This window comes from Silene latifolia, chromosome 7 (genome assembly GCF_048544455.1).
Source record: "Silene latifolia isolate original U9 population chromosome 7, ASM4854445v1, whole genome shotgun sequence".
Lineage (NCBI taxonomy): Eukaryota > Viridiplantae > Streptophyta > Magnoliopsida > Caryophyllales > Caryophyllaceae > Silene > Silene latifolia.
The window spans coordinates 89,547,353-89,566,063 of NC_133532.1; the positions used below are offsets into that span (position 1 = coordinate 89,547,353).

General features: G+C 39.1%; 1 protein-coding gene and 1 non-coding gene across 2 annotated transcripts; both read left to right on the forward strand.

The window, feature by feature from the left end:
* The first annotated feature begins 13,787 nt into the window (after window positions 1-13,787).
* Window positions 13,788-13,894, forward strand: LOC141593234 (small nucleolar RNA R71). The gene has a single exon (XR_012521336.1). It is a non-coding gene; the product is annotated as a small nucleolar RNA R71 (small nucleolar RNA).
* Window positions 13,895-15,002: 1,108 nt separating this feature from the next.
* On the forward strand, window positions 15,003-17,211 carry LOC141590344 (uncharacterized). Its single transcript, XM_074410941.1, has 2 exons — window positions 15,003-16,109; window positions 16,408-17,211. The coding sequence occupies exons 1-2, from the start codon at window positions 15,003-15,005 to the stop codon at window positions 17,209-17,211; spliced, it is 1,911 nt and encodes a 636-aa protein (XP_074267042.1).
* The last annotated feature ends 1,500 nt before the right edge of the window (window positions 17,212-18,711 follow it).

Sequence of the window (18,711 nt, forward strand, 5' to 3'; positions counted from 1 at the left end):
AAGTCTTGGAATCGTTTGTTAAGAATAAACACAACATCAGTGTGTTGTTTCTTAACATTGATCATCTCAGTTTTAGATTCCTTTAATTGCTTTGAAAGGGAATCTATCTCTTTCTTTTGGTTTAAGATCACAGCTTCATTAGATGTGACCTTAGCTTCCAAAAGTTCTCTGACTTTTCTAAGTTCTAAAGTTATAGCTTCATTAGCTATAACTTTGGCTTGAAGGTGCTTAATATTAAGCTTTAGGTCAGAAGTTATAGCTTCATTAGCTATAACTTTGGACTCTAATTCCCTTTTTTCAGCCATAGTAGAATCTAATGTTGTAGCATTCTCTGCTATAACTTTAGACTTCAACTTCTTAGCTTTAGTCTTGAGAGTATGATTCTCTTCCGCAATTTTGAGAATCTGTTCCTTTAGATCCTTTAATTCCAAATCCTGTTCGTGACACTTATCAAGAGATTGTTCAAAGAATTGAATTAAAGCACTTTTAGACAATTTCCTAACACGTTTTTTAAGCTCAAGATAACTTACCTCTTCGTCGTCATCTTCGTCTGATTCTCCAAGAAAGCAATAGTTTGAATGAGAATTTGTGCTTTCATCGTCACTGTCGGAGATTAGGTCAAGACTCACACTGCTGAGACAAAGGTTTGCAACTTCGTCGTCTTCAGATTCCTCGTCATCTTCTGAGTCAAGGTCTCCCCAACACGAAGCCATCATAACTTGCTTGAATTCTCTCTTTGTCTTCTCACGTTTCGTCTTGTCCTTTATCTTCTCCCATGTTGGACAATCTTTGATCATATGACCAGATTCTCCACATTTAAAGCACCCTCTATTTGCGAAGGATGACTTTGAGTCATTAACCTTCTTGTTGAATGACTTGTTGTTGTTGTTGTAGGATGATTTTATTTGTTTATTTCGAAATATTTTATTTTTGAAACGCCGTGCAAACAAAACGGTTTCACCCTCTAATTCAGAGTCAACTTCTTCGCTATTTAAGGCCATACTCTTATTACGACTTGGTTCAGCGTCATCTTTGTTAAGAGTAATTTCATGGGCCATGAGAGCACCAATGAGTTCTTGATAAGATAGTGTTTCAAGATCTCGTGATTCCTCCATTGCAGTGACCTTAGCACGCCACTTCTTAGTAAGGCTCCTAAGAACCTTTCTAGCAATGTCCTCGGTACAGAATTTTCTACCTAAGTTTTTTAATTCATTTATGATACTTGAGAACCTTGCGGACATACTATCTAGAGACTCATTAGGCTCCATGATGAATAGCTCATATTTTTGCATAAGCAAATCAATTCGGTGCTTCCTAACAATAGAAGTACCTTCATAAGCTAATTCGAGCCCATCCCATATCTCCTTGGCCGTGGAACAAGAAGAGAACCGATCAAACTCGGTAGAAGTCATTCCGTTTTGCAGAAGACTTATCGCTTTGGAGTTCTTTTCGGCCTTCTTGTAGTCGGCCTCGACATAGTCCTCTTCTTTCTTTTCATAGGTAGTGCCTTCCTCGGATGCCACAAGAATTTTGTGTGGTCCGTTTTGAATAATCCTCCAGCACTCCCAATCGTGTCCTTTCACATAGTGAGTCATCATGTTTTTCCACAATCCATAATTCTTCCCATCAAAGACGGGACACTTGAGATATTTGGAATCCATTTATCACGTGATAGGCAGCGGAATATAAAACAGTAAGATAAATGAAAAACAAGATAGATCAGCCTCTTTGCGGTTAGGCAATCAAGAGCACGAGGCTCTGATACCAATTGAAGAGTCTATTGATCCAAAATACTCAAGAGGGGGGGGGGGGTGAATTGAGGATTTTAAAACCTTTTAAAACTTTTTCGATTGTGTGTATGCAATTGATTATTTAAAGTTTATTGATTAAACTTTAACGAATCAACTAACGATTGAAAGCAAAGTAAGCGAAAGAACGAAACAAGAAGAGACACGCGGATTTTTGAAGTGGTTCAGTTTCACAAGTCGAAACCTACGTCCACTATTCTCGATTAATAAATTTAGTACCTTTCTACGGATTACAAATTTACTAACCCAACTTGTACAACTAACTCTAGCTGTAACTCAATGAGTACCGTTAAATACTCGAGTGACTAACTTACGCTAATAAGAAAGCACTAATGATTCTAACAAAGGTTCACGTTAATGAACAAGTTAAGAAATCAACTAAGCACTATTATCTTATAACGATAAATAAAGAACAAGTATACGAGTTTTGTAATACACGACCTTTCAAAATATGCAAATCGGTTTTCGTTAAAAACACACGGTTTGCTCTTTAAAATATGAAAACAATTTTTATGCTTAAGGTCTCTATTTTAGATGTTGTAAATAGCAATGTATTTATAGGCAAGGAAGAGGAAGGCTACACGGTTTCTACAAGAACCCTAATAGCCGAAATAATAAGATATAATTACAAATTATATCTTCTTATTATCTCTTACCCAAAAGCCATAAAAGATAATAAAGAATATTCTAAAAGATAGAATATAATCTTTCCAAATATTATCTTTACTATAAATTTTAAGATTATGATAAGATTTCCTAAAACAAGAATATCTTTTACCATAAACAAATATATTAACTAAGATATAAGATATGTAAAGATATTATTATAGAATAAAATCTTTACCTAATATCTCATAGGCAACACGGCACAACACGGCTCATAGGCTCGTGAACCATGCAAACCCTAATCTTAGTATATAATTAGAATTTAGGTTTTAGGAGAGGCTAGATGAAAACCCTAATTGATAGTAAAGTCCAACTCATAAGTTGACCCAATAACCATCAATTAACGCTAACAATATAACCGGACTCCTCACTAAACCGGGCTTTATAAAATAAATACTTTCATTAAAACACATAAAATAAACATTAAGAAATTGCAAAACAATTTTCGAACCATTTAAAGGTCGTGTATAAAAACTCAGCATTTCAATGTTATAGTAGAAGAGCTATAACATTGAACTCTTTTACTAGTAATGTTATAGCTGCAAAGCTATAACTTTACTAATTAAGAAACTCATTCTTTGATTACCATTACGAGATAATCACCTATACTATTCTAATCTTCAAGGAAATCTACGAGTAAAGGCTACATCATCATCCAAGCTTGATTAATATTCTAGACGAACTTCGTCTTCACATAATACTTGAATGAATCTTTGAATTGTTTGATCTTGAACAAGAACTTGAACTTCTCATGTAATCATCACAATCCTCTTTGTTGCTCGTAACAGGTTAATGCTAAAACACTTAACAAACGATTACACGCAACAAGTATATAAACTATAAAACACGTTGACATCATCAAAACATAAACATATAATCTGTATGGTCCAACAGTATTCAAATGAGTCGATTCTTTTGACTAAAGACTATTCGCCTAAGATGGCACAGTTTCAGATTAACTTTGATTTGTGTTACTACGACCTTCGTAAATGGGGTCAAATGGGCATATTTTGGGTTATGATGGCTGTGGCTAGTCGAAGGGAATGAGTGCGATAGGAATTGTCCACCCCTAGTCAGGGTTATAACAATATCTCAGGGCCACTCGAGGAGTAATGAACTGGAAATGCGTGGCCATGCTCGCAAAGTATCTATGATAGATAAGTCCGGTCAATCAGTTATTCCCCAGATCGAGGAAACCACTCTCGATATGATCACTTGCAAGTACGACCTGAAAGACACCTTGCATTGAGTGGGAGATAGTAATAGGACGAGAGAATTGGTGACGCACACTTGTCGAGGACAAGTGGGAGATTGTTGGGAAATGTGTCCTCAACAATAGTGCAATCACATGATTTAAATATCATTATTGAATCTCATTCTAAAGACTAAAATTGGGAAGTAATTTTTACTGTCAACTGATCAACATATATCGGTAATGGTTGCCTGACTAGAGTTTGACATTACTGTCGTGCGACGGTGGTGATCAGTTGATCCCCTAGGTCATACCTATAGGGCAACACTCTTAATTGATCGTTTAATTAATCGTATAATGTTACGAGTTAATTAAATTACTTGAAAATTGATGGACGATTTTGGAAGTAAAATTTACGTATCACATTGAAATTGATTAAAATGAGATACTGATGCGAGTAATCGAATTGTATCATTGCTCAGATGAAATTATTGTTTAAGGAAACAATTGATTTGAATGAATTATTATAAATACAAACTGTTGTGATTTATAAACGGTAAAATATTTTGGTACAAGTAAATATGAATTACTAAGTCGATTTTTGTATGTGACGTATTTTTAATAATACGTTGATTTTTAATATGTTAAAAATGCACAACAAATTTATGTAACATATGACATGTGACATAAGACAAAATTGACAAAAATAATATGGATCCCATATTATAAGTGGACCGAAATATGGAGGGATTATGGTGATTAAATTATGTTTAATAATTTAAGTGGAAACAATATGATGTCACTACCTACACCTAGCCTTGCATACCTATTCTCTTGGTTAGAGAATCATGCCCATGCATAGGCTACCCAATCCCTCCCCCCACCGGTTTTACCAAGGCCATTTAGAGAGTTTTTTTTCTCTAATTTTTCATTCATTGAACAAACATAATTTCTAGTGTGAGAAATTTAATTTCCTCTCTACATTTTAATGAGAAATTAGAGAGATAAAATACTCCAAAATTCTTCTACTCTTGACCGAATATTCAAGAGCAAAAACAATTATTTTGAGTCAATTTTCTTACAAAATTAATATTGTACTAGTATTTATAATATTAATTTTAATTAAGAGTACGCTTTGGGTATAATTCTTTGGGAGAGATCCTACACTTGGGTCTTTGTTCATCCAAAAGGAAAGCTCAAGAACAAAAGAGAAGGAGATCTCTTTTGTGCCCATATGAACCGAAATCACAATGTAAGAACATGATTTCTTCTTTATTTTGCTAATTAGTTTGCATGCATAAGACCTTTATTAATTTTATGACAAATTAATTTAATAACATATATGAATATGTAAGTATACAGATCTAATTTTCCTTCACACATATTGGCCATTGACTTTGAACCTGTTGCCCTCGGAACTCTGTAATTCAACGGACCCAAATTTGGTGACACTAGTCACTGTATAAGGACCACTCCACCTGGACTTCAGCTTACCAGAAAATAAGCGCAGTCGGGCATTAAATAGTAACACCTTCTGCCCGACATGAAATTCTTGAGGTATGATCCGTTTGTCGCGCCATCTCTTCGTCTTCTCTTTGTAGATGCGGGAGCTATCATAGGCATTTAGCCTAAACTCCTCCAGCTCATCTAGCTGCAATAAACGGTTCTGACCACACAAATTAGGATCAAAGTTTAGTTCACGAATAGCCCACCAAGCCTTACACTCTTAACTCAACAGGTAAATGACCGGACTTCCCATAAACAATCGATATGGTGATGCACCAATCGGTGTTTTAAAGGCAGTACGATAGGCCCATAATGTGTCATCCAGTTTTAGACTCCAATCCTTCCGTGATTTAGAAACTACCTTAGCCAAAATCTCTTTTATCTCCCTATTAGACACCTCTACTTGCCACTTGGTTTGAGGATGATACCCCAAACCGCGACGGTGTTGGACACCGACTTTAGACAATATAGAAGTGAGTTTCTTTTCTTTGAAATGCATTCCCCCATCACTAATGACAACCCTCAGGACACCAAATCGGGGAAAAATAATATTTTTGAACATTTTAATCACAGTCTTGGCATCACAATTAGGTGAAGCAATTGCTTCCACCCACTTAGACACATAATCTACGGCTACCAAAATATACCTGTTACCTTTGCTAGACGGGAAGGGTCCTTGGAAATCAATGCCCCAAACATCAAAAACCTCGACCTCTAGGATGCCATTTTGTGGCATCTCATGTCTCTTAGAAATATTCCCAGAGCGTTGGCAAGCATCACAAGCTGAAACAAACACTTTAGCATCGGCAAATAAAGTAGGCCATTAAAAACCAGATTGAAATTCCTTAGCCACGGTGCGAGACGGACCATGGTGACCACCATAAGAGGAAGAATGACAGCCCTCTAAGATTGCTTTGGTCTCCCCCTATGGAATACATCGTCTGTAGAGACCATCTCCACATTCCTTAAATAAATAAGGATCATCCCAGAAGTACTGCTTAGCGTTATAGAGAAAACGCTTCTTCTGCTGATGAGAAAGGTCGGGTGACAGCTCGCCACTAACAACATAGTTAGCCAAATATGCATACCATGGATCATGGTTAGTATTAGAAGACAAAACAACAAATAAGGAATCATCGGGAAAAGAGTAATCAATGGGTAAAGAATCCTCTCCCTCCTGCTGCGATAATTGCGACAGATGATCAGCTACTACGTTCTCTACACCCTTCTTATCTTTGATTTGTAAATCAAACTCCTGAAGGAGGAGTATCAACCTCAACAGTCGTGGTTTAGCTTCCTTCTTAGCAAGAAGGTGTCTCAGCGGTGCATGATCAGTAAAAACTGTAACTTCTGATCCTGTCAGATAAGAACGAAATTTCTCTAGCGCATAAACCACAGCTAACAACTCCTTCTCATTAGTTGTGTAATTCACTTGAGCCTCATCCAGAGTTCAGCTTGCATAGTATATTTCATTCAAGGCTTTGTCTTTCCGCTAGCCTAACACCGCTTCTAGTGCATAGTCACTAGCATCGCACATAATCTCAAACGGCAAGTCCCAGTTGGGAGGCTGTAAAATCGGTGCTGAAATCAAGGCCTGCTTTAACCTGTTAAAAGCAGAAAGACACTCATCAGTAAATGCAAAGGGGGCATCCTTAAGCAATAGCTGTGTAAGTGGTTTAGCAATTTTTGAAAAATCCTTGAAAAACCGGCGATAAAAGCCGGCGTGACCAAGGAAGCTCCTCACTCCTTTAACATTAACAGGAGGAGGTAATTGCTGAATCACTTGCACCTTTGATTTATCAACCTCAATGCCCCTGTCCGAAACTAAGTGCCCTAAGACAACTCCCTCGTTGACCATAAAGTGGCACTTCTCCCAATTAAGCACAAGATTAACCTCAATACAGCGCTGCAACACTTTATTAAGGTTAGACAGACAATTAGCAAAGTCACTTCCATAGACACTAAAATCGTCCATAAGGACTTCCATAATAGACTCTATATACTCAAAAAATATCCCCATCATGCACCTTTTAAAGGTGGTAGGGGCATTACATAAACCAAAAGGCATCCTGCGATAAGCAAAAACACCCTGAGGACAAGTAAAAGTAGTCTTTTCCTGATCGTCTGGATGAATAGGGATCTGAAAGAACCCTGAGTATCAATCTAGATAACAGAAAAACTTATGAGACGCTAACCTTTCTACCATATAATCAATGAAAGGAAGGGGAAAGTGATCTTTCTTCGTGGCGGTATTTAGCTGTCTGTAGTCTATCCACATCCGCCAACCAGTCACTAATCTAGTAGGTATCAATTTGTTCTTATCAATCTTGACCAGAGTAGTCCCTCCTTTCTTAGGAACTACCTCAACTGGACTCACCCACTTAGAATGACCAACAGAATAGATAATACCTGCATCGAGCAACTTCATTACCTCAGCCATCGCAACATCCTGCATCTTCTGGTTCAGTCGGCGCTGACCCTGTCTGCAAGGCTTGTGATCTTCCTCAAGCTCAATGATACCGTCGTTTAGTATTAAAAATAATATTTATAACCTAAATACTACTAACAGGAGCTAGTGGCAGCCAGGGTCGAACCACAGAAAGGCAGATGTAATTATTAGTTGTCTAAACTTAGTCCTAAAGTAACAGTGTGTGGGGGTTTGCTTTGATTTGAGCTATAGCTAAAGGCAATGAAATATAATTTAAACTAAATAAATGTATTAAATCAAATATAAAGAAGGGTACTATGATGGTCGGTTCACTATAGTTTCGGCGGTAGCATACTAAGTAGGTCTAAATCAAACACGTGAGGCGGGAAAACAAGAGGTCCTCTCGGTCCACTCTTAACAAGTAGCATCTTTCGATCTCGCTACGGGTCCCTAATATCACTAGTACTGACTCTCGTCTTGAAAAGTGACTAATAATCTAAACTTTACCTATCTTTCGATCTCAGCATAGTTTAGTCATTTTAATTGGTGGTCTAACAACTTCCCCTATCTTTCGATCTAATGGGTCAGTCAAAACCTAAACATTCAACTAGTCGCGTGCACTCGATTCGTCAAACATAACAATTAAAACAATTAAAACGAAGCAATCTCAGTGTGGCCAGTCGATCGACCAGGGAACCCAGTCGATCGACCGGCGCGAGATTTAGGTCGTACCAATTTTAATGCCGCCTATTCTACAGATTCCCTACATCCTAGCACAATGGAATTAGCTACTCATACTAGGAATGATAACAACAATAAGATTGAGTAATAAACCTACTGAATTCATGCTCGAAACGATTAAACAAATAAATAACATAAAACGATAACATTGGCTTTGGAAACTAACTAGCAATTTCTATACTACAGATAATAATAAGGCAATGAAACTGAATAAGAGCAGAGGGAATACCGAAATTGCAGAGAAGGAATCAAGAACCGAATGAAGGTAAATTGTATAGAATACCGAACAAACTTAACCCTAATTATTTCCCTATGTTTTTGATAAAAGACTTAATGATTAATGCCTAAAGTCAGTTACGTTATATAGAAATATACGTAACACTTATTTCTAAAACCTAAATACAATGGGCTTTGGAATTCTCGATCTTTTTATTCACGTCTGAAACACGGTCTGGTCGATCGACCAGGGGAGCCAGTCGATCGACCAACCTATGCTGAACAGTAGCTTCTGATCTACGTGCCTTGGTCGATCGAGCAAAGGTGTCAGTCGATCGACCGCTGTAGCTGGTACTTCGCTTCTAACTTCTCGTGGATTTGTCTTTCGGGCCTCGAAATGCGCACCAAGCTCGTTCCTTGAGTAAACACTTCACGTCAAATGCAATGCGAGGTACTCGGGGATGGATTTAGCTCAAAATCTACTCATTTCCGCATAAATCTGCAATATTACATAAAAATACGAAAGTAGACGAAATGGGGCAAATAGTAGCCTTAAACCACATAAATGAGCTCTGAAATGCGTGTGAAATAGGGTGTAAAACATCATATAAATGACACGCATCAAACTTCCCCAAACCAAACCCTTGGTTGTCCCCAAGCAAGAACTAGACTCGATCCTAAAACTTAATGGGACGAGTTCAATCTCAGAGCGAAATGCAAACTGTTAAGCCTAACCCAATTTAATGCAATAACCAACAATCAATTAGCAATGTGAATCATGCAAACGAGTTATGAAGTCGTTAATAACTGCTGAACCGTCAACTGTAGAGACTTATCAAATTGGACTCTCACGGGTCGCTCAAATCACTCAAATAAGCACAAGGTGAATATATGTAAAGATAGAAAGAAGTAATATTGTAAGGACGCTCACCTAACTACGACCTATAAGAACATGCCTGCAGTCTAATATGAAAATAATCTCTACAACCGTACATATGCATTCCAACCAAACAAATGACCATGACACATGCCGAGGTAAATATGGATATGTGAGGTAATGGGTAAGAAGGGCTAAAATAAATTTGGATAAAAACAGAGTTAAAAGCCAAGCTAGTAACTATGGGAACCAAATTAATAACAACATCCAACTTCTTGCTCAAAATCAACAATAAAACGGGTGCTAATTATCAAGCACAAATCTCGCAATCTCTATAATAATTAACCAATCAACTTCCCATAAGATACAAATGCAACATGGGAGCAAAAATCGCCATTAAAATAAAAACTTGAATTATGCGAATTGATTTTTTCTCTTTCTCGGACCCCAGTCGATCGACCTATGGTACCAGTCGATCGACTACTTCTACAGTACAGTACTCGTTTCTTTTTTTCATTTTCGAATCATTTTTTTTCTTCTTCTCTTTTTTTCTTTTTCTTTGTTTCTTTGTTTCCTTCCTTTTTCATTTTCCCAACAACATCTTAAAAGAGCATATGCCACCAAAAAATGAAGTAACAATCCCAACAACTAAACTACTAGCTTGACAAAGGCAGGCTATGTGTAGGATGTAGTAACGGGACAAAAAGGCTATTTTTGGCAGTGTTGAGCTTATGGGCAAAATGAATAAAGGGAGACCTCTACCACATGTGTCAACAAACCACGGAACCGAATGCATACAGGTATTAAGCAGATCAAATTCATATTTATGCATATTTATGTAACATGCCTCATAAGGAGTACTACTCATAGTCCTAGATGAACTGGTCATAGATGTCACCAGTTATAGGGCTCTAAATCTCAGAAAATATAAGTAGTTTGCCAAAAATCAAAGTCAAGTCTCAAGTTCAGCAAGGAATTTAACGAAAACTCGTAGACTATACATATACGATTCTACTAATAACATGTCAATTAGCAAGGCTTAGGCATAAACAGCTGCAAATGCAATGTCATCATTGAAATACTACCGTTCCGACTCGACCTATATGCTAAAATAAACATTTTTTTTTTAAATGTTTTGAAATTTTTCAATTTTTTTGAATTTTTGTATATATGAGAAATGAAATAAACAAATGCAAACTGAAATGTAAACGTAAATGCAAGCAAATGAAATGCAACGCAAAACCCTTCCCCAAACCAAATCGCACAATGTCCCCATTGTGCAAAATCATGTGATGAAATAAAAGAGAAATGTGAATTTTGCGTAATTATAACTAAAATTGACATGAAATAAGGACTCAGAAACTCACAAGACTTTAAGCGCAGCAAAAAGGAAACCTCCCCAAATCAGCGTGAGCTAGGAGGTTTCAGTAGCCAGCGGTGCTACCAGTAAATACCTGAAAAGACAAACAAAGTAACACACATAAATCGAGAAAACAAAATTGGGACGGTAAAATTATGTGCAAAGTTAAGAAAATGGAAGAAATCAGAAATGAGTCGGAAAATAAAGTGGAGAAAAGACTCTCTCAATTCCGCAAAACGACCTAACACAGCAGGGGAAAGGTCGAAAAACAGTCTAACAACGCTACGGGCGGTCGATCGACCACATCACCCGTCGATCGACCGAGTGAACGAGAACGAGAAACTCCTGAGATGCGCAGCTCAGTCGATCAACCATACTGACCAGTCGATCGACTGAGAAACCTGCTGTAACTTTCTAATTTCTTCGAATTAGCTCCATAACTTGAGCTAATATGGTCTTTTAACCTGCAAATGCACATAATACCGCGCCCAAAATTGCACAAAACCCAAAGCAATAGTCTAAAGTATATAAAATCCTAAGCAAGCTTAAAATTCGAAGTCTCGCGCACACAAAATAATGAAAAAGTTCAACGAAAGCAATAGAGTGTATAGTCTTTGAAAAAGCCTTAATCAACTAATAGTTGATCAAGAATGGCCACGGAATGGCCCACTTGGTCGGCTCCTGGCTTCTAGAGGTAGCCTCAACAGTGCTCATCTTCTCAACTGCGACATCCGCAGAACTCAACGGATCAACAGCTTCATCATCCTCCCAAGCAATGACCTCTTCTGGCTCATCGAAGTCCAAGTCGGACTCCCTCACTTTGACTGGCTCGTCTTCAAGCTCCTCATCAGTGCCATAGCTAAGACATCCTAAGCCGCCTCTTGAGACGATTGGTTCCTTCACAGCCGGAGCAATATGCGGCTCTTCCTTCCCCAAACCAGCTCCTGCAATGTCTAAAACAGAAGAATCGTCCTCCAATTTGCTCCCAATCTGGGGCGTAGGTGTCACGACAGGAATAGGAATAGAGACAGGCATATCAGGAAGTATAAAATAGGATTTCTTTTCAGAAACCGTATTACAAGTGATTGGCCACATGGGGGCTTTCTTCTTAGCAGTCTGGGCAAAGACGATGGAGTGCTTCCCTACCTTAAAGGTCAAAGTACCCGAACCTACATCGATAACTGCACCAGCAGTGTGCAGAAATGGTCTACCCAATATGATAGGAATGTGGGCATCCTCAGGCATATCTAGTACAACGAAGTCGACAGGGAAAAAAAACTTTCCTATTTGCACAAGAACGTCCTTTAAGACTCCTATTGGCTGGACCGCAGATCGATCAGCCATCTGTACTGTCATATCGGTGACTGCAAACCTAGTCAATTTCAGTTTCCTAGCTAGACTCAAAGGCATAACGCTAATGCTAGCTCCTAAGTCACATAATGCCTTCTCAATTGAGAAGGTACCGATATTACAAGGAACGGAAAAATTGCCTGGGTTAGCTAACTTATGTGGTGCAGTATGGGTCAAATAAGAGTAAGACTCTTCAGTTAGTGCGACAGTATGCACGGTTTCAAGTGACAACTTTTTGGACAAAAGTTTTTTCATGAATTTCGTGTAAGCAGGCACTTGATTTACTAATTCAAGGAAAGGAACTTGTACATTTAAGCTACGAATAACCTTTTCAAACTTATTAAATGATACATGTTCCTTCGTCGGCACCAATCGCTCTGGATAAGGGGCTGTAAGAAGTAACTTAGCCCTCTCCTCTAAATCTCGCATGCCGGCATCGGTGGACTTAGGCTGAAAGTCCACAACCTTCTCCTTATTGTAGCTTGACCCTTCTTCAGACCGTCTCAAATGTGAACCATTAATCGACATAGGGTCGTATTTCGGAACCGGGACTGACCTGTCAGCATTCGGGTCTTGCCCCAATGTTTTCGGGGCGGTCGTACCCCGAAACAAGTGGTCCCTCAGGTTATCGGGCATTGGAGGACGAAATTGTGCATTATCAGCAGCGGCCTCGGTCGATCGACCATGTTGCTCGGTCGATCGACCGAGTTCTGATTCGAAGGCGTTTCCTTACGTGCTTCAGTCGATCGACCGGGTGTATCAGTCGATCGACTGATATAGCTGGTAGACGCCTTTTTCTTGTTATTATTCAACACAGCCTTTTTCTTGCTCGATTCCGCTTCACCTTTTTCAGGGACATCCTCAACCATAGTAGGACCCTCCAGGGTGGAACCACTCCTCAAAGTAATGGCATTAAGGGTCTCTTTTTGGTCCGTCTGCGTCGGTAAATGTCCTGGAGCTCGAGTTGCATTCTTGCTGGCTAATTGAGCAATTTGGCTCTCCAACATCTTCATCCCGGCCTCTCTAGCTTGAGACTCTTTCAGCAACAAGTTCTTCAATTCAGTGAAATCGGAACCTTGGGATTGTTGCTGCTGCTGAGGAACATATGGAGGCTTTTGGTATTGTTGTTGCTTATGAGGGGGCACATAATTCTGCTGCTGCTGCTGTGGTGGTTGAGTCGGATTCAAGACATTTTGGCTACTCCACCTCAGATTCGGATGGACATTCGACTCAAAGTAAGTGTTTTCTGCCTATAATGTTGAAAGGCAGCACAAGACTCAAAGGGACTAGGACAATTGTCTGAAACATGCCCCTCAGCTCCACATCTCTTACAGACGAAAGGACCGTCTGAAATAGCATTTACATGGTAAATCCCTCCTTTTGAAGCTCCTCCCAACTCGTACTTATCAAACCTTGCCGTGAGAGCTTCTAATGCAGCTACAGAAGGAGATTCGACACTTCTCCTTTGATTGCCCCTGGAATTCCCATACTCAGCTTTGTGGGTGGCCAAATCATTAATGATCTTCCACCCCTTAGTCTCTCCCATATTCTCCTGGAATCTGCCACTAGCTGCAGCATCCAAGATAGCCCGCTGATCGTCATAGAGCCCATTGTAAAATTGATTACATAAACTCCATTTTTCGAACCCATGGTGCGGAATGTTTCGCACCAGCTTCTTGAAACGGACCCATGCTTCATGAAAGTTCTCATCAGGCCCCTGTTTAAAGCTCGTGATCTGAGCTCTAATGACATTGGTCTTCGAGGCAGAAAAGTACTTCTTATAAAACGCCAAGGCCAACGAATTCCAGTCAGTGATCTCATTAGCAGCTCGATCTAGGTCTCTATACCACTCCCTTGCAGCATCACGAAGAGAGAATATAAACATGGTCTCCTTCACCTGGTCTTGGGTCACAACGGTTGGTGGGGGTATGGAACAACAATAATCAATAAATGTCTCCATGTGCTTAGCTGCATCTTCATTCGCAGCTCCCCCAAACTGGTTTCTCTTAACCAAGTTGATATAAGACGGCTTAGGCTCGAATTTTCTGTCCGTCCCTGGTAATGCAAATCCCTTGTAGAGATTTGCAGCTGTCGGCTCAGAGTGACTGGCAATGGTTGCTTCTTCAGCCATTTCTAGAAAGTCTGGAGAATTGACGGTCTCAGCCGATGAATTAGAAACTGGAGATGAAGGTGGATCCTCCTCAAATAAAGCGTTCTCGTAGTAACTAGACAGAGTACTCAGCTCTTCCTCTGTCGGCAATATCCTAGATGATCGTCTCAACTCACGCAAAGTCTTCTCAATCTCAGGATTGATCGGTAGTAGTTCACCACCCTGTGACCTGCGCATAAGAAGAAACTACGAAAAGAATATGAGAATAGTTTAAGGAACAAATGTCCCTTAAACTAAGAAACAGACTAAAATAAAACAACTAAAAATTAGAACAATTGCCTCCCCGGCAACGGCGCCAAAATTTGATACCGTCGTTTAGTATCAAAAATAATATTTATAACCTAAATACTACTAACAGGAGCTAGTGGCAGTCAGGGTCGAACCACAGAGAGGCAGATGTAATTATTAGTTGTCTAAACTTACTCCTAAAGTAACAGTGTGTGGGGGTTTGCTTTGATTTGAGCTATAGCTAAAGGCAATGAAATATAAATTAAACTAAAGAAATGTATTAAATCAAATATAAAGAAGGGTGATAACATAGGTAGCACCGAAATGAAAAATGAAAAACCCTAGAGAAGAGTCGTCTTCTACCTTCGACTAGGGCATACTTTTTTCCACTTATTCTTTGCATATGGCACGTAATTATTCCTTAAAAACAAAACAAAAACATTCTAGTAGGTTTATAACAATGCAATCAAGAGGCAGGAGTAGTGGTTATCAAGGGAACAAACTGAAGAAAGGCCCATCTGAGGAGGACGTTGTAAGGACCAAATCCATGCAGGAAGTCAATGGCATCCCTAGATTGCCATTCCATGATGAAGATGGGATTGAAAATGAGAACTTATGGATTACTAAACGTAAGAAAAAAGGGAAACATGTGGATGAGGATGAGTTTAATGGAGAACTCATTCAGTTTTCAGCAGAGGACACTAAGGAGGAAGTTGAGTATTGGAATCAGGCCGTATACTGTTTTGTATTGGGAGCAAATCCTCCTTGGAATGTGCTTCATGGATATATACATAGAATATGGGCGAAATATGGTATAGACAAAGTTTCTTTCCTCCCTAATGGTGTTTTCTTAGTCAGGTTCAAGACAAACAAGGATAAGGATGCTGTTTTGCAGGCAGGTTATCATATGTTTGACAATAAACCTTTAATTGTTAGATCTTGGACAGAGGAATCAGAGATTACAAAGGAGGAGGTGAAAGTAGTCCCTGCTTGGATCAGAATCTGTGACTTGCCTCTACGATTCTGGGGTAAATGCCTCCCTAGAATAGCAGGACTTGTAGGGAAATTTGTGAAAGCAGACCAGGCAACAGCAGAGAAGACGAGATTGGGATTTGCCAGAGTAATGATTGAACTTAATGTGGGTGCTAAGTTTCCCAAGGTTGTGAAATTTCTTGATGAGAAAGGGTCAGTGATCACTCTGGACATCGAGTATGAATGGAAACCAATCATTTGTGATAAATGTAAAGGAATTGGGCATGATGGTGGACACTGTAAGAAAATTGAGCAAGGAGCCAAGAAGAAACCTGTAGCACAAAAAATTTGGAAACCAGTTATCAAAATTGCAGAGACCAGTACTGTCACAGTGACTAATACACAGACAGAAGCTGATGCACAGTTGGATAAACTAGGAACAAAACAAGGCCAGGAATTAACAGAAACACCTGTAGTTGAACTCATTACTCCTATTAAACAGAAAGATCAGGAGAATCAGCAGGTGATGGATACTGAATGTACACCCCCACAAAGTTCAAATGGAATGAATTATTTGAAGGCATTAGGTGGCTCAGTAACCCCAAAAGTTGGGATTGGAATAGGTAACCCTGATCCAAAGCCTACTCATGAATAATATAGGTTTTTGGAATGTTAGGGGTCTCAATAGTGTACATAAACAGAAAGAGGTTAAGTGGTTTATTTTTAATAAAGGGATAGGTCTTTTTGGCCTTCTGGAAACCAAAATAAATGTAAATAATGTCTTCAACATAGCATCTCATATGTTGGATGGCTGGAGTGTTACTACAAATAGTTGGGATCATAAAGGTGGGAGAGTGTGGATTTAGTGGCAACCAGGATTGTTTGATGTGCAGATCTTGCAGTATGATGTACAATTTATCCACACAAAGGTTCAGTCCAGGATTACTCAGAAGAGTTTTTACCTTACTATGATTTATGCCTTCAATGAAGGGAATGATAGGGTACATCTGTGGACTAAACTGGAAGAATTTGCACAACAGTGTCATGGACCATGGGCCTTAGCTGGTGATTTTAATACAGTGTTATGCCCTGATGAGAGATTGGGAGGGAATACTAAAGAAGCTGACATGGATGATTTCATTAGATGTATGGAAATTTGTGGTATGACTGATATTGCAGCTACAGGGGCCTTATACACATGGAATAATAAACAGGAAGCTAATACCAGAATCTACAGTAGGTTAGATAGATTTCTCATTAATCAAGAATGGATGAACTGGTTTCCTGATATGGTTGCCCACTTTTACCCTGAAGGCATATTTGATCATTGCCCATGTGTTGTCAGTAACTGTAAGACTGGTTCTCCTCAACATGCCAGTTTTAAGTACTTCAATATGTGGGGTCAGGCTCCCAATTTTTTGGATAGGGTGAAGGAGGAATGGACAAGGAGTTATGAAAGTCATAAAATGTTTGCTATTGTGAAAAAATTGAAGGCTCTAAAACCTGTTCTCAAAGGACTCAATTCAGAATGTTATTCTGATATTGAGAATAGAACTGTCAAGGCAGTTCAAGGATTGGATAAAATTCAGCAGCAGCTTGCCCAAGATCCTGCTAACTCTGAGCTGGTGTCTCAGGAAATAACATTGCTTGCTGAAGTTCGAAGCCTCACTGCTAAGCAGCAAGGGATAGCTTTCTGAAACAAAAAGCAAAAATACAGTGGATTGAGAATGGAGATCAAAACACTACACTGTTTCATGGAGCTATTAAGAAGAGATATATGGCTAACAAGGTGATCCAAATTAAAGACCAGAATGGCCAGCTCTGTCAGGATAGCCAGAGCATTCAGACAGCTTTTTTGGATTATTATATGAACTTGTTAGGCAGTACTAAACAGACTGAGAAGGTAAGGATTGATATCTTGAACACAGGGAAGCTATGCACCCAGGAGCATTGGAGCATTCTCAATAAGCCTGTCAGTAATGAGGAGATTAAACAAGCATTCTTTACAACTCCTATTGACAAATCACCAGGACCTGATGGGTACACCAGTGGCTTCTTCAAGGATGCTTGGGAGATTGTGGGTATGGATATTTGTAGTGCTATCAAAGAGTTCTTTACCACTGGACAGCTGTTAAATCAGCTAAATGCTACAAACATTACCTTGATACCCAAATGTGAAAGACCTACTTCAGTTAAGCACTTTAGGCTAATTGCATGCTGCAACATGATTTACAAGATAATATCAAAATTACTTTGTAATAGGCTATCCCTTATTCTACCTGAGATTATTCATGAGAACCAAGGAGCTTTTATCAGAGGAAGGTCTATACTTGAGAATGTGCTTATTTGCCAGGATATTGTCAAAATGTACAATAGGAAGAGTGCTTCTCCAAGATGTCTTTTCAAGATCGATTTGCAGAAGGCCTATGACTCTGTGGAATGGGACTTTGTGGAACAGATGTTGCTGGGTTTAAACTTTCCTGAACTCTTTACTCAGCAGATTATGACCTGCATTAGGACCACCACTTTTACCCTAGCACTTAATGGAAATCACTTTGGCTATTTCCAAGGAAAGAGAGGACTTAGGCAAGGGGATCCCATCTCCCCCTTACTCTTCACAATCTGTATGGAGTATTTAACAAGAACAATCAAATATGCCACAGAAAGATGGGACTTTTAGTATCATCCCCTTTGCAAAGATTTACAACTGACACACCTGATGTTTGCAGATGATCTGCTGATGTTCTGCAAAGGGACAGCTCAGTCAATTATGCTACTTGTCCGAGCTTTCTCCACTTTTTCAAAAGCATCTGGATTGATTATGAATAATGGTAAGTCTAAGGTTTTTTTAAATGGCATGGCAACTGAACTGAAGGATGATATCAGGCAGGCTACTGGTTTTATAGAAGGACAAATGCCATTCAGGTATCTGGGATTTCCTATTCAACCAGGGAGAATTTCAAAAAGAGAGTGCAATATCTTAACTGAGAAGATACTGAATAGAATTAGGAGTCTAGGAGCCAGGAAATTGTCTTATGCTGGCAGACTGACCCTAATCAATTCAGTGTTGAACACCTTGTACAACTACTGGGCAAATATTTTTATTCTCCCCAAAGGTGTGATAAGAAGAATTGAAGCTGTGTGTAGGAATTTTTTCTGGGATGGATGTGCTGAATACCATAGAGTGCCTCTTGTCA